The sequence below is a fragment of the Hippocampus guttulatus genome, chromosome 6 (assembly GCF_054856545.1).
Source record: "Hippocampus guttulatus isolate MCC_2025c chromosome 6, RoL_Hgut_1.0, whole genome shotgun sequence".
NCBI lineage: Eukaryota > Metazoa > Chordata > Actinopteri > Syngnathiformes > Syngnathidae > Hippocampus > Hippocampus guttulatus.
The window spans coordinates 23,876,397-23,892,416 of record NC_141266.1 but is presented as its reverse complement, the minus strand read 5'-3'; the positions used below and the strand labels follow the sequence as shown (position 1 = coordinate 23,892,416).

Here is a 16,020-nt window from a genome sequence, read left to right as displayed (position 1 = left end):
GTAAATTGCTTCAGCATCTATGTTCTCCAGTTATGGATCATTTGTAGGGTTCAGCGTCATTGGCCTCAAACTGTACTGTATATGCTTTTGTTTTTATGTGTGGGTAGGTCATGTTTTCCAGCCTGTGCCTTTTCACCCCTTTATAACACCTTCAGTTTTATATTTCGAATTACAATTTTTGAAATTGTGTTTGTTATTTTATTTTTTAAATTGGGTGATATGTCATTTCCTAAAAACAATGGGTAAAACCAATGTTATTCTATGTGTATACACTACATATTTTTTAATTTCGATGTCTATTACCCCCCCCCCAAAAAAAATATCCAAAAACTGAAAATGTTACTCTAAAAAATAGAAATACAAATACTTTTAAAAAACGTAATCACTTAAAAAAAACTTTTTTTCCCTCGTGTGTCGATGCCATCCAATAGATGGCGGCATTGTTTACCTACTTCATTCATCAAGCTCCCAAAAAAAATCCAGCGAAGACGAAGAAGAACGAAAAAAATCGACCTGTTGGGGGCGGATTTTCTTTTTAGAGCCAAAAAGCCAATAAAAGGCTTTCGGCGTCTGTGTTTGAAACCTAAACCGGGGGGGATCCCAATTTCCTGCAAATAGGAGTGAAAGTAACACATTAACCAAGAAACAAGGTAAAGACACAAGCACGCCCTTGTCGACACCGCACACGATTATGATGACTTCTTGCATGATTGCTTGCCATGTTAGCTTCACATGCTAACTGGCTGCTAGCGCCAAGGGAGCTTATTATCTCCAGTCAAATATTCGCAACGATCGTCGCTTTAACCTCTGAACTAACGTATCTTGCTGTTCGTGTTAAAACGCTCCGTTGGGTGTACTTAAATATGATTGGAGTCATACCTAGCCAAATCTATTGTTAGCTTTATCTTGGTAGCCCTTTAGCTGGACTAATGATGCTCTAGTTGTTTTTTTGTTTTTTTCCTTCTCGCTTTGCGCTCAAAGGTTGGCTTCTTTGGGAAATCGAACGCGCGTTGTTGCCGATGGGCTCTTGAGAGCATCGTCCTTCAATGCAGTTGGCTCAGCTAGGCTTTTTTTTACGAACAGTGATGATCAATCATCTGCTTGGAATAAAGAAGTTGTGTGGGCGCCGCGCAGCTTCAGCACCCGAAACATGGCATGTCGTCTCGAAATTTGGTTTAAATTACATTCCCCAGCATGCTACATTTTGTTCTTAACCGATACGCTTAGCACAACACGTTTGGAATAGTCAGCCTGTCAGTGAAATTTCCGAATAAATTTAATCTGACCTCCAAACTTCTCATAGCCCCCACTTTTGTAAAATTTGCAGTTCTCCAACAAGGAGCTGAACAGCAAAATTCTGAACGCTTTTTTTGTTTCAGTTTCCAAAGATGTCCACTTATTTGCTTTTTTGTAACTCTCCCAGTCTCTCTGTACCATCTGCCAAAGGCACTCTTAAGATCGGTGGCCATTTCCTCTGAAATGGGGCTGCACAGATAATCAAATTTGAATGGTGTTTGTGAATTTGGCTGCCACGTCTAAACGAATCGCTGTTATAACAAAATTAGCTTCCAACGTTCAAATTATATTTCCTTTTTTTTCCCCTGCAAGTTAAAATCCTTGCATTTTTCTGTCTGTTTATTTTCCTGCTGTGAATTGAGCAAACATTTAATCTGAATTAATTTGCCGATCCTCACATCGGTCCACATGGCTAACTTTTTGTGAAGTGTCTACAAAAATGCGACTTTCCTGACACTGCACCACCGCACACTATTCCTAGCAGTCAAAATGGATGCAAGTGAGGACCAAAGCACCAGCACGAACAACAACACCATGCCGACCACCACCACCACCACCACCACTAATGGAAACCTGCAAACCAGCAGAACCTCGCGGCCACCGCAGATTGCTCACATGTCTCTATATGAGCGACAGGCCGTGCAGGTGAGTGCCTGAGCTCATTTCGGGGCAAAGTAAAATACACGTTTGCGTTCCGGATCTGACAGTGTGCCTGTTTTTAGGCTCTCCAAGCCTTGCAGAGACAGCCGAACGCAGCGCAGTACTTCCAGCAACTCATGCTGCAGCAGCAGATCAACAACGCTCAGCTGCATAACCTGGCGGCTGTGCAACAGGTAGTCATGGATCAAAAGTACAGAGGATCCTCGTTTTTTTTAGGAAGGAGTGCTGTGCTCTCACGGAAGTGACATAATTCGATTTTTTTCTTTTTTTTTTTAATACGCAAGTGAAAACATGCCAATGTCTTATCGCTAACCTGAGCTAACACAGTCGTTAATCATTCCCCCTTCTATTGCAGTTGATCGTTGTACAATGAAACTCAACAGTATTTATCATTTCACTTGTACCTTTGGCTGGAAAGCAAAGTGTGGAGAGTCTCTGTGACTGAAAAACCTGTGGGGCAACCGATTGTAACATTTTATGGTAAAGCGCTTTGTTACAGCTGTAGTTGTTGTGAAAGTGCTGTATAAATCAAGCTGTATTATATTTATTCCTCCTTATTTATTTCTAAGAAGCAAGCAGCTTCTTACATGACAATCACCCTAGGCTTTTGTGGTTCAAAGCTTGTAGCTAGGGGGAAAATTATGATGCGAATATTTATTTATTTTCCTCTCTCTTAACCAGGCTACACTCGCCGCTAGTCGCCAGTCCAACACCGCGAGTAACAGCATCTCACAGGCGACCACCACTGTAAGCTTGATCATCACCGATCGTTTGCATTGCTTTCCAAACTGGTGACCCGGATCAAAATGTATGATTTTGTGTTTTCCCAGGTGAATCTCAACACCACGTCGGCGGGGGGGACGGCGGTGACCCCTCGTCCGCATGGCACAGCCACCTCCGCCACAACAACCACCCTCAACCAGTCAGTGTTGTTGGGGGGGAACTCGCCAGGACAAGGGCAGATGTATCTTCGAGTGAGTCGAACGAGGGCGCTGCGTTCTGTCCAATAATGGAGTTCCTCAAATTGTTTCCCCGTGCTCAGATACGCCACGGATAAGTTGTGCTTTCTGGGTTCCCTCGCTGTATTTGTCATATTAACAGCTAATATTTGTCCTCCAGGTGAACCGCTCTCTCAGGGCTCCTCTGGCCTCGCAGCTCATCTTCATGCCAGGGGGCACAGCAACAGCGACTGTCGCAACAGTTGCCCAGACCCAGCAGCAGCAGCAGCAGACTGAAGCTCCTACCTCAGCCAGCGCCCAGTCCGACAGTGATCAGGTTGGAGCAACATCACGTAATGTAATGTCAACCTCACATTTATGTCATTAGGCAAATTCCAATTTTCGATTTTGTTTCGAGGGCAACTGTAACTCAAGAACAGTGCGGTTAGGCGGCAGTCTATTTGGTACGCAGCTAATGGAACCGGAACGGTGACTTGTCACTCGGTGCTTGTGAGGTTGAAAAAGAGTTCTCAAAGGTCACAATTCAAATTTTACTTGTGCGCCGAAGCATTTGTTCCTTATTTAAATTTGTTACATTGACTATTGCTGTCTTGGTTTATAATTCGGAATCTGTGTTCAAGCCTTTTCACACTGCGCTTAGCACAGCGCAGTATGCCATCGACCAAGCCATTCATTGTGTACTTGCTGCAGCAAAACAAAACAAAAACAAAAAACAAGAATGCCCAAACTACTGTAAATTCTCGAATCTCCCAGGTGCAGAATCTGGCTTTACACTGTGCATCCACTCCCAGAGCGGTCTCCATCAAGTCCGAGCTCTCGGAAAGAAAAGAGCCGAGCGCCTTTCCTCTCAGTCAGCAACAGCAAGTTCAACCCCAGCAGCAAGCAGCCAAGTCGTCCGGCAACACGATGGCAGTCAAAGGTTCCAACCAGCCCGGGATGAGCGTCCCCCCTCCCGCAGCCTCGGTGGCCCCGTCCGCCTCCTCCTCTCCGGCGCTCCCCCTTTCCCAACTCCTCCTGTCGTCCTCGGCCGCCCCCGTCATCCTGGTGCCCACCTCCAACGTGCCTACCTCCACCCAGGGCTACTCCATCGGCTCGGTCGCCCCCAAAGCCAACGTCAACACGCAGACGCTGGTGGTGCAGCCCCTGCAGCAGGCCGGCGCCGCCGCGGCCGACAAAGGTCCCGTCCCCATCCAGCCCAAGACGGTGCATGGACACCGCTTACCTGTGCAGGTGTCCCCTCGTCAGCCGCTCCCCATTCTGCCGGCGCCGCCCGGCGGCGGCGGCCAGCCGGCTCACAACCCCCCGCATATTCCCGTGCAGCTGGTGGGGGCCAGGCAGTGCATGGCGGGGAGCGTGCAGGCCGTGGCTCTGGCGCAGGTGCGAAGCGTGGCAGCCCAGGAGAATGTGAACGCCGCCTCGCACAACACTTCCGCAACTGTGGTAAGTTCAGTTGTCATCGTTTTGTTAGCAGGGTTGAGCATCAGCGCTAAATAAACTTCTTTTGATAGAATAAGTCTGCCAACGGCTCCTTGAAGAGGAAGTCGGACTGCGATGCGCCCAACGAGACAAGCGCAGGATCTTCAGAATCTGCTCCCATCAAAGATGCCGCCCCTGCAGTAACTCCTGCACCGACAAAGGACTCAGGTACTTGAACTCGCGGCCCATCCGAGGTCAAGAACATGAGGATGGCGACCCCAAGCGGACAAAAATGATAGCTGCACGTCAACTGAAAGTTATGATGATTAGTAATAATAATAATAATAATAATAGATTTTATTTATAAGCGCCTTTCAAGACACCCAAGGACACTTTACAATAACAAAAAACACAAATACGGGTTGAGCAGCGGCAGCCAAAACGCGCCAGCGTTCACTCAACCCAAAAGTCAGAAACAAGGGAGGGACAGGGGGAGAAAAAAAACCCCACGAATTCAAAATGCATTTTTACTCGATTCATCTGGAGGTTAACCGGTACGCTGCTGGAGCACAAGCTCGGCTTGCGGCTGAAATGTCAGGGAGAACCAAAAGTGCACTAGATTAATTTGACTTTAGCTAACCTTTTGGGGGGGGGGTGGGATTTGGGCATTAAAAAAATATATATATCATTTTGAGGCTGATGTCACCCACCTCAAATATGAATCCATAATCCTTTCCCTTCATCTTCGGCAGCTCCTCTCCCCGCGGCCGCCTTCCCGTTGCCGCCCACCCTGTCCCTGCCGCTCTCGAGGGTGGGCCACGGCGACAAAGAGCGGGCGCCGCTCCCCCAGGCGGTGGTCAAACCTCAAGTCCTCACACACCTCATCGAGGGCTTTGTCATCCAGGAGGGAGCCGAGCCTTTCCCTGTAAGTCTTGATCATCAGCTCCTTGGTTCATGAGGTTACGATTTAAAAAAAAAAAAAAAAAAAAAAAATCATCTTGTGGCCGGCCATCCCGCTTACCCTGCAAAATAATACAAATGCCACGATATAAACTTCGTCTCGGATGTCAAATCACTCCGCCCACGCTCTTCACTTATCAGCAGCCAACACTCATTGATTGATGCACCTGATAAAACGCTGCAGCCCTGGCAGAGCTCTGAAACGTTCTTTCTGCTTTGATTCGAAAGGTCGCCGGGCTCCTCAAAGATCGCGACTTTGCACTGGGCGCCCGCGCAGAGAACGGCCCACCTTGTAAGCGTCTGAACACACACACACACACACACTCACACACGACTGCGACTGTGAAATGAGTGAGAGAGTGACGTTCCCTCCGTGTGCTGCCATCATCTTTCCCTCTTTTCTAGTGTTGAAGTGTGAGTACTGCTCAAGCCTGGCGCCAGCCAATAAATTCAGAGGATCCAAGAGATTCTGTTCCAACACCTGTGCAAAGAGGTACTCCTCCATTGTCATGCGTGCAAACTTTCAAGAGGGTGTGACACCACGTGCGTCGGTTAACGTTCTCCCGTTCCCATTCGTCGACAGGAATGTCAGTTTGGGTGACCGTCATTTCCCGCCAATAATCTGCATTTTAAAAAATTAATTTAATCATGGTTATGTTAAAGAGCATAGTTAAAGTTAAAATCATTGACGTTTTATTGGTATATTTTGAACCTTTGTTCATTCGTATTATCTCCTCTGATAATCGGGGATACCAGCGAATCAGGGGACCCATTTGTACTTTAGTGCAGGGGGGGGGGGGGGAAGGGTTATTCGGCGTCGTCTTATTCTCTGGAAATGATGATATTTCCCCTTTTTATCTCAAATGTGTCACACCAAACTTGGTTCAACCTCTCTTCATGGTCGCGAGAACACATTGTCCCGTGTGAATAATGTTGTTACATGGATATTCTACCAGCCAAATAGCGTGCGGGTGTACTTGAGTAAATGATCCTCATTCAAAGGGTGAAAAGATCATATGACGTGCTCACCGCAGACCCGTCAAACATGTTTGACCGGTCAACAGTGATCTGTTTACACACAAGCTGTGATCTCACAAGCATGATTCATTTGCGTTGATGTGGTTCACGCCAGCGATTGATAAAGATGCGTAAAGTGTCCATCTAAAAATGTCTGACCACCACCTGAAATGGCTCCCCAATGTGAACAGGTACAACGTAAGCTTCAGCAAACACTACAAGTCAAGCCGAGGACGAAGTGGCAACACGGGGCCGGCGCCGCTTCCGCCCGCGACCGAGAACGTGGCCCGGCGCCACGGCCCCCCTCGCCGCAGCAGCTCCAATGGCAGCAAATTGTCTGGCCAGCATCAAAACGTCAAGGTGACAAAGAAGTCCAAATCGTCTATTGAAAACTCCACAGTTTGAATTGGAATGAACCAGATGTGCCGGCCACCCACCGGTTGATTGTGGGTACGAAAAAAATTGACCCGCTATGCTTCCCATCACGCTTACGTCAACGCCACGGAAGAGATGAACTCCCAATTCTTTATAAACTTGAAATTATTTTGCAAACCGATTGAGTGAAATAGTTTAATATCCAGCACACCAGATGATCGCAACAGATTTTTATTTTTTTCCCCCCCTGTTTTAGTGCCGCTCGGACTCCAGCCGCTCGGAGGACGTGTCCAGCGACGGAGACGAGGAAGAAGAGGACGAAGAGGTGGACACCCCTTCCCTTTCTCCCAGCTCCTCCCACTCGCGCTCGTGCTCCAGAGCTGAGCAGGACGGCGTTCCTCAGTCGGACGCCGCCTCGGCTCCCGGGAGCCTCCCCATGGAGGCGGCCGGCTTCCTGTCGGCCACTCCTGCCCAGTGGAGCGTGGAGGAAGTGTGCAGGTTCATCTCGTCGCTTCAAGGTAGGACCGCTGTGACGTCTTGCAATTCCAAGAGTGCAATGTCTTATTTTCAGACTCTAATAAATCTACGAAAATATAAATCTCTCTCTATATACAGTATATATACTGTATATATAATTATTTGTTTGTTTATTTATTTTTCTTTTAAATCCTTGTGTGGTCGTTCAGGCTGCGAGGAGCTGGCCGCTCACTTCCTGTCCCAGGAAATTGACGGGCAGGCTCTGCTGCTCCTCCGCGAGGACCATCTCATCTCCACCATGAACATCAAGTTGGGTCCCGCCCTCAAAATCTGCGCCTCCATCAACAGCCTGCGCGAGTGACCAACTGGTGACTCGCTCTCCGCATCGTTGTTTGTATTTTGACACGACACTAGGACTGACAGTTTACATTCTGGACCTCGAGTGTGCCAAAACATGTTTGGCTTTTTTTTTTGGGCTGTCGTATGAGTGACCACATAATTAAGTACGCTAACCTGATTGTGACAACTTTAGTTTTGTCAGCTCGTCACGCGGTAGCGAGGTTGCCTACGCAAAAGACACGTTGCCTTCTTGCCGTATTTAAAATGGTGCTAATTTGGTGTTTTTTTTTTTTTTAATGAGTTCCCGTCTGATAAGAAGGAAGCTGTTCACAGGGGTTTCTTAAAGTTTAGTTTTCTATCTTTTACATGATCTACTCAAAAGTATTTTTCATGACAACCTTTCGGAGCCGTAACCAACTTACGAGGTGTGGCGGAAAAGTTCCAGGACTGGCGTCACAAAAGATAGAGAGAGAATGGTGCCTTGAGGTACGAGGTCAATTTGTTCAGCGAATACGCTTTTAACTTGCATCTTCAATTATCTTCTCTTTGAGATGATTGGAAATGCATCTAATCTGTTCCAGTCGCCCCACAAAAAGAAATCTTCATGTGCTTTTTAAGACGGAAAAGAGCACTTTTGAATGTACTTCAGACAAACATCGTCATGACAAAATGAAACCGGTTTTGTTTCAGTTCATTGCACATTCCGCTTCTCTTTCTGGTGTGCATGCTTTGGCCACCTCGGGGAAGTGAAAGACACAGTCTTTCAAAAAAATAAATAAAAAGGATTTGTTTGTTGTAGAGGATAAAGAATGCTGGAAGAGGGCAAGGGGGTCTCACAGTCAGGTCAGGTGAGGAGAAAGGTTACTCCAGAACAACTTGAGGATGCTCGGGTTGCTATTGAGCGGCGAGGAGTTGTCCTGCCACAACTGTCGCCTCTTTTCGCGCACCGAACGAAGCAAGCGCTGCAGGAATGTCGGCCCACGTTGAAAGGGCAATACTTGCCATTTGAAATGTATCTTAAGTAACACAGTACTGGAACTTTTGACATCTCATTGCTACCTGAATATGAGTTGATGAGAGGCAGCCTTTCGTCTTCCTCCACTTCAATCACAGGCAGACGTCTGATTATTTATTCACATTTTATTTGTCATTCAGTTCAGGGTTCTTCACCGTGGAACCACCATACACACACCATAAAAAAATGGCATCTGTGACTTGACATCGGCTGCAGGAAGTTGGTAAACAAGGCAGGCAAACTGTCATTCCACAGCATCCACTCCAACTGGATGCCTTTCAAGTTTACATCTGCTTCAAAGTGTGTATTTCCTTTCGCCTAAACCTCAAAAACATTTTCATAGCGAAAGCGTAATAAAAGTCTTTAGTATACCACGTTTTGTTTCTCCTCGATGTGCAAAGCGAAATATGTAACAGTTGTAGTGGGAAAGTGCACCAGTTAAAAAAAAAAAAAAAAAAGTAGAGGAACTTAAGTTCTTATCAGAAGATGGTGTAGCTGTTGGCCTCCCCGTATCCGGCCTCCTGCAGGTACCGTTCCAGGTTGACCGCCGGCGTCCCCTTGAGGACTTTGTCCGAGGCGCTCTTCTCCCCGGACGCCAGCTTGCGGGTCACCTCGTCCAACGCGAGTCGATCCGCTTCTTTCCACTGGCAGCAAGCCTTAATGACACCGTAGCTGTGGAGCAATTTCAGTGTGAAATGGCGTTTGAGCGCGGTGAATTTTGGCACGAGCGCTGCATCCTTACAGGGCGTTGGAGCAGTTGGGATGCTTCTTCAGAGTTTTGCCTCGCTGGTGGAACTGGAGGAGCTCATTAACGGGGATCTCTGCAAATGGAGCTTCTCCTGCACAGGCAAAATCGTTTGGGTCATTAGCCCTGCACGGCTGAATTTAGTTTCACCCTGAGTGCTCTGTCATTGGCTGGCCTCTTGCCCAAAGTCCGATGGGATCGGCTCCAGCTAACTGACCCCAACGAGGGCAAGCAAATACAGTCGAACCCCCGCTATCTGCAGGGGTTCGGGAACAGGCCGCCTGCAAATAGTGAGTATCCACCGACCAATTAATAGCTTACGGTTGGCAAAAATTGGCTGACTTTTTGTTTTTTGTAGATTTTTATCTATTTGAAGAAATACGGTCAAGTACAATCCGACTGACTTACCTAGTGTTGCCATTTCATACAGTAAGATACCAAAAGACCAGCTAGAGAGAAATGAAAGAGAAAGGTCATGTCAGGAGGAGGACCAGCACGTGTTGGATGGAATAGCAGCTCATAGGTGTCAAATATAGTCAGGTCCTGGAGGGCCGCTGTCCTGCATGTTTTCCAAGTCTCCCTGTTGCAACACACCTGATTCAAATGTACAGGTTCAATGTCAGGCTTCCGCAGAGCTTGCTGATGATCTGTTCATTTGAATCAGGTGTGTTGCAACAGGGAGACTTGGAAAACATGCAGGACAGCGGCCCTCCAGGACCTGAGTTTGACACCTATTGAATAGTGAAAGGCAAAACTATTTGTACTCAGGCATTCAAGTCAATCTGCTGGGGGGCTCACATGTCACTGCTGGGACCGACGTCTCTCTTGGCTAAAATCTCTGGCGCCTGCCACTTCTTCATGCTCGGGTCGTCCTTCTGCGTGGCCGCCTGGTTCTTGCGTGTGAAGACCCCGTGAAGGCCCCACAGCTTGGCCGTGTGCGCCTTGCTGACCAGGACGCTGCGGGCACGGATGTTGCCGTGTAGGAGATCTTTGCTGTGGAGGTACGTCTGCAGAGAAAGGAGTCTCCGGGTCAAAACGGTAAATCCTTTTGTGCTGGCAGGATTTTTCATTATCGATCGTTTTTATTTTATGTATTTATTTTTTTAATTCGGTTAGTAGAAGGTTTATTAGATTTTATTTGTTTTTATTGTTGGCTCCTGTTGACGTTGTGGGCGCGGCTTCGTCGGAGCCATTTGCTGACGGAATGTCTTCAGAGATGAATAAGGGACGCTGCAGTCGTTTGCTTAATGTCTTATAAAATATATTTTTTTCTTCTTATACATGTATTTGTAAGTGACATTTTTACACCGAATTACATATTCATGTTTTTTACATTTACAAATGTTCATACTGTATTATACATCGTGGTTGGCGGCCATTTTATGTGAAGTGGTTACAACGAACTACCCCTACAACGTACGGATCTGTGATGTCTCTCGAGGTACGTTGTCACGAGGTTCGACTGTACAGAGATGCTTCAAAGCAGTATTGACAGTGACACAGAAAAGACAAGGAGTGAGGCACACACTTCCTGCCATTTCCAACTATTTTGACTCTGCTGGGGTGGCCTATAGCGCTTCTCACCCTAGAGACTTGGCAATCCGATTTGGCAGTCAAATATCTTCAAAGAATGTATACCAACCAGTGCTGAGACCACCTGTTGGGCCATGGTAAATATTCGCCTCTCAGTCATCTCGCAGGGAGGATTGGCGTTTTCCTGAACAAGGGAACACAAACTCGGTTTGGTTTTACAGTGCACCGTCCTGAGCTGGAGACGATCGGTTCCGAGTTTCCAACATTCCAATTCAATTCTTACATGTCCAGCATACTCGGCGCACATGTCACCCATTTAAGATGTTAGTTTGAGTGTCCTTTTATTGTGGGCAGCCTAAGGCCCACTTGAGAAAAGTAGGATTCAGTACTATGGACTGAAAATGAAGTATTTACTGTATTTGACACATTTTTGGGTGGAATGCAAATCTGGCCTATCTGTCCCATTTCCACTCCCGCGTTCAACCGACCTGTCTGCACCGCCACAGGAAGCTGAGCAGATCCCCGTTCTCCATCTCCTCCACCACTGTCACCAGGGGGGCCCGCAGAGAGACCACACCAAGCAGCTCGGGCAAGAACGGGTGCGGCCCCAGCTGGGCCAGGAAGGACGCAAAGCCCAGGAAGTTGTGCCTCTCGGCGGCATCGGCCGAGTCTGCGGCCACACAAGGTCATCGATATGCTCATCAGCATTACATAAAAGGTGAGTCCGTATTAAAAGACACCTTTTTTCTTTGAGGTCCAAATTAGGGTCTATGTACTAGTACACTCTTCATTCTCACTGGTAAGACAACTGGTTAATATTTTTTCCACTACTGCATGATATTTTTTGGACGATCAATGAATCGTTTAGATCTCTTTTTTTAATTGAAAACTGCCCAAATGATCAGCGTTTCACCTTCTCAACCGTAAAATCAAAATAAAACATTTGCTTTTTGTTTCAACAATTATTATAAACAACGCTCAACGTTTTTGCCTATTTTCTGACATGTTATGGATCAAACCGGTAACTGAATGATTTAATTTGTATTTGGCGATTTAATTTGTAATGATGATGGATTCATTTGTACATTTTCTATGCTGTCAATTTGGAGTGTAGTCCTGTTGTTGATTAAAGGGATGGAACTTTTCTTAACGCAATGCATCGATTAACTGACAAAATAATCAACAGATTAATCCATAATTCCAATAATCGTGACTTGCAGCCCTACACACTAGCATGCCAAAGTTGTACATTTAGTCAGAACAAATAGCGTGAGACAGAATAGGAAGACAAGTCAGCGCACCAATAGAACAAATGTCTTTCGGGTAACGTCTTTTTTTTTTTCTCCTGCATAAAAATCTCGGCATTCTAGTTGGACAACTTTGTTATCAGTGAGGAAAAACTATGCACTCTACTAGTTAAGAGCTACTAGATGTTAACTAGTCCAATTTGATGTCACCAATACTAGTGGAGGTAGCACAAGGTTGTTAACCGGTGCAGTTTTGCCTCACTAGTAACATGTAGTTGTCCTACTCGTACGCAAAAGCTGTCCTACCAGTGAGGGTGAAAGGCATACGAGTGCGTGGACGATGTGGATGTTTGTAGAATTTTTATGTCACGAGTACTACACAGAACTAGGGCCTGGTTTTGCCTTGCTGTTAGTAGTTGCACTACTGGTATGCCACTGGTGAGGACAAATAGCTGACTCGTAGATGAGACAGCTGGATATCACGGTTCTGGAGTTCAAACAACAAATGCCTTTTACTTGAAACGCATCCACGTACGGAAGACGGCGCGTACCCGTCGACGCACATCAAGGCAGATGGAAGAAACGCTTAAAGGGCTCCCCACCATTTAGCACCCGTAGGATCACGTTCCTGTTCTCCATGCGGGCGCGGTAGAGGGACACGGCGGAGTTGGAGCGCAGCGGGAAGGAGCCGGGCAGCGGGGTGACCAGGTTGAAGGACTCGGGCAGCCTCTGTCGGGGCAATTCCCTGGGCTGGACCGCGGCCTCTGGCGCGAGCTTGTAGGCCGGCGCTTGGGCGCCTGACGACAGTGGCGGCATGTCCACGGACAGGGAGAGCTTTTTGGACGGGTACGTGGTGGGCGGATGGAAGGTGGCGTACGAGTTGGGCATGTCCAGGGCGATGCTTTCGTGCTCCAGCACGTTGATTCCGGGTGGGGCTGCACGAAGAACAAAGAAGAGGAATCAATGCAATGCTCAGTCATTGGCCACTCAACTCCTAAAAGGCAAGCCTCCCCCCCCCCCAAAAAAAACCCCAGAAGCCTCGAAAGAGGTGATCTCAGTTGCAATTGGTGGGGTTGGCAGTCGGTCCGCGGAGGAGTCAGCTCGACCTTACCGTCGATGCCATGCAGCTCCCTCCTGTAAGTGGGCTTTAAGGTGCTGAGACGGATGCGGTCGACCTTTTCCGGACAGAAGCGCAGCAGCAGGATGAAGACCAGCGTGACCACGAAGGTGGCCAGCAGAAAGATGGGCACAATAATCACTTCCTTCTCGTACACACGAATCTCTGACCAAAAAAAAAAAAAAAATTCAAAGAAAGCGCAAAGATGATGACAAAGTGTATCGAAAGCAGTTGAGCACTTCGCTGGCCATTTTGGTCCACCTTGCTTCCTGAATGGTCACATTGATGCAAATGGACATTCCAAGAAAAATGTCAGAGAAAAAACCCCCACTAGAACAGCTGAAATTTATTTGGGGTGAAGAAAATCCTTGTCATTTATTTGAGTGAATCGCGCAATTTGATTAACGCGGTTGTCATTCTCGACCAGGGTGTCCAAACTGTGGCCCAGGGGGGCCATTTGCAACTCGGCGTCCATTTTTGGGGAGGCCTGCGGCATATATTAAACACAGCCCTTGACATGGCCCACAATGCTATTTGAAAAAAAAAACTACGAAAACAAGGAATGGGGGTGGTCGGAATTTGGTGTAACTGTTGAAAAATTAGGCGATGTGAGTCGCTAATACTATCCTAAACGTTTGTAGATATACAAAACACAAACATATTTATGGCAAAAATAACACTGTCGAGAATGAAGCAAATTCATTTTCAGGTACAAAAAAACATTTGCCTTCACTCTCTGCTTAGTATATAAACGTATCGCATCCGTGCCCTCAAGTCTGGTCAGTGTACTGCAGATGGCGCTTGTTTTGGAAATAAATGCGGATATGGGATTCTGATGCTGCTCAACGGAGGTGCTGTTCTATTCTAATAGAAGTAGGAGGCAGCAATTTGAAAGGGTTACTGTACGAAATAAAAAGCAACCGATATTTTAGACCAACGACAATAACTGATAGTAAAAAATAAAAAACTCGAACAAGGCCTACGGGTTAAGACACGGATACGTTTACGGGGATGTCAACTATTTAGCTCACCGCAGATGGTGTCTCCTTGTTGGCAGCGGAAGTCTGCGTCAGATATTGACGACATCCTGTCAAAGAGGAGAGCCTGTAAAGGCAAAGCAAGTTTATTTGGACAGAAGGCGACACCTTGCATTTATCAAACTAACAAAGTAATAGAAAATTGTTTCCCCCCCCCCCATCTTTGTCATCATACATGAGCTTTCAGAATTCATTTTAAGTCAGTTTATTTTGGCGTTGCTGTACGTCCATGCAGAAGAAGGAAGACCAAAAAGTCCTTTGAGAATCCCACCATACTTAATAACGCAATATTTAGTGACCCCCCCCCCCCCAAAATCTGCGCCTCAACACTCCATGTTTTTGACAAAACATTAAAACTAACCTAAAACGAAGCATCTAAAAAAAAAAAAAACTACCAAACCAAAAAGCAAAATTTGACAACGAAAAACCGCTTTTAGGAGCAGTGCGGTGGGTTCCAGTAAGAACTCGAGGAGCAGCATTCTGAAGCAGTTGCAACTGCCGGACACCCCCCACTCACCCCGCCCATGACGATAGTCCAATCGACTAAAAATGAAAGTGTGAACACGCCTTTCTGTGTTTTGTTTGTTAAAGGAACACAATTGTGGGCAAACACGGGAAACTTTAGTCTTCATCGAGGGAGGAGTTCTTGCTGGGCTGACTTGGAGACGAGCAACATGACCCTTTGCCAAAACAACAATGCCCATTTTTATGGCATTTATTTCACGATGTGTCGGATTGAATTACACTCGCATCAGCAATGTCCAATATATTGCGGTCAATATGAATGATGGACAAACCACTGTGCCGTGAGATCATCAAATGATTGCATTTCACTTAATGATTTCCAGGAATGATTTACCGACGAGCGTATTTTCATTTTCGGGTGGCGACTCGCTAAAAAGTTTGCGGATAAAATCTTTATCACTGACAATTGTCTACCTTATGCAAGTTGTTGTGCATATTGGACACTTGACCTAACATGAACCTTGATTGCATCTAACGACCGTAATAGAATCTGATCTGATTCTGATTGTTGACAGGAAAATGTTAGTTCATCAAGGGTGGAGTATATGCGCTTAGTGGTAGGATTTTTTTTTCTTCAACATAATATACTGCCAAACTGCTTTTCATTGTATTATTCTCCTCAGATGGCGTCATAATAACCGTTGCTCATTTCTTTTTGTGGGACCGCTGATGAAGCTCTTGCGGCGGCGCTCCTGAAATTTGCGCACGTTGAGACGAAAGGTGACATCAAAGTGCTGTTAAAGGGGCGGACTTTGCGGGCTACTGGGAATTCTACCGCGGCGCAAGCGTAACCGTTTAGACGTCAGTGTGGGGAAAACCTGTCCCTCTGCATTTCTGACGCTTTCATGCCGGCGTCGCGCTACACGCCCAAGAGCGGAAAACCACACGCGCCATCAAACGCATCAACTCAACGAAATGCTGATCTCAAAAAACACCGTTAGCGTGCGAAACATTGTAGCCTTTTTCTATGACGGCTCGTCGCCGTAGAATATTTAAAGCGGGTTTTAAAAGAGACGCACCGGAGTGCAAGATATTGTCTTACCCTTAATTTTCAGTTGTGTTCTAGATCCTCCAGAATAGTTGCTAGCGCAGTCTTCATGGGGGTCAGTCGTCTTCCGTCCACCCGGCAGCGTGTTAAATCCTGAGCCAGTTCTACATAGTCTTTGTTTTCTGACTGACTGTTCGGGGGGGGGGTCGGTGTACACCTGTTTGTCAATGCTCAGGCGTGTATAATGTTTTTAACCCCGCCCCTCGTCTCCAGCAACTTACTCCTCGATTACTCCTTCCTCCTTCCCCCCCCCC

General features: G+C 46.7%; 2 protein-coding genes across 3 annotated transcripts; one reads left to right on the top strand and one right to left on the bottom strand.

The window, feature by feature from the left end:
- The first annotated feature begins 503 nt into the window (after positions 1–503).
- Positions 504–8,885, top strand: phc1 (polyhomeotic homolog 1). 2 transcript variants are annotated; one of them, XM_086112952.1, is made up of 14 exons: positions 504–650; positions 1,778–1,941; positions 2,019–2,129; positions 2,638–2,703; positions 2,787–2,930; positions 3,076–3,231; positions 3,669–4,355; positions 4,424–4,559; positions 5,084–5,256; positions 5,520–5,583; positions 5,697–5,784; positions 6,500–6,668; positions 6,940–7,201; positions 7,370–8,885. In XM_086112952.1, the coding sequence occupies exons 2-14, from the start codon at positions 1,786–1,788 to the stop codon at positions 7,519–7,521; spliced, it is 2,364 nt and encodes a 787-aa protein (XP_085969078.1). In that variant the 5' UTR covers positions 504–650; positions 1,778–1,785; the 3' UTR covers positions 7,522–8,885. The 2 variants fall into 2 exon arrangements, with proteins under 2 accessions (XP_085969078.1, XP_085969079.1); XM_086112953.1 differs by having other exon boundaries at positions 517–650; positions 1,781–1,941.
- styk1b (STY kinase 1b) lies at positions 8,625–15,953 on the bottom strand. Its single transcript, XM_086112954.1, has 10 exons — positions 15,761–15,953; positions 14,188–14,260; positions 13,151–13,321; positions 12,642–12,974; positions 11,281–11,462; positions 10,902–10,976; positions 10,058–10,266; positions 9,668–9,708; positions 9,257–9,353; positions 8,625–9,186 (listed from the first exon to the last, which is right to left on the bottom strand). Exons 2-10 carry the CDS (start codon positions 14,240–14,242, stop codon positions 8,994–8,996), a joined length of 1,356 nt encoding a protein of 451 aa, XP_085969080.1. The 5' UTR covers positions 14,243–14,260; positions 15,761–15,953; the 3' UTR covers positions 8,625–8,993.
- Between the last annotated feature and the right edge of the window lie 67 nt (positions 15,954–16,020).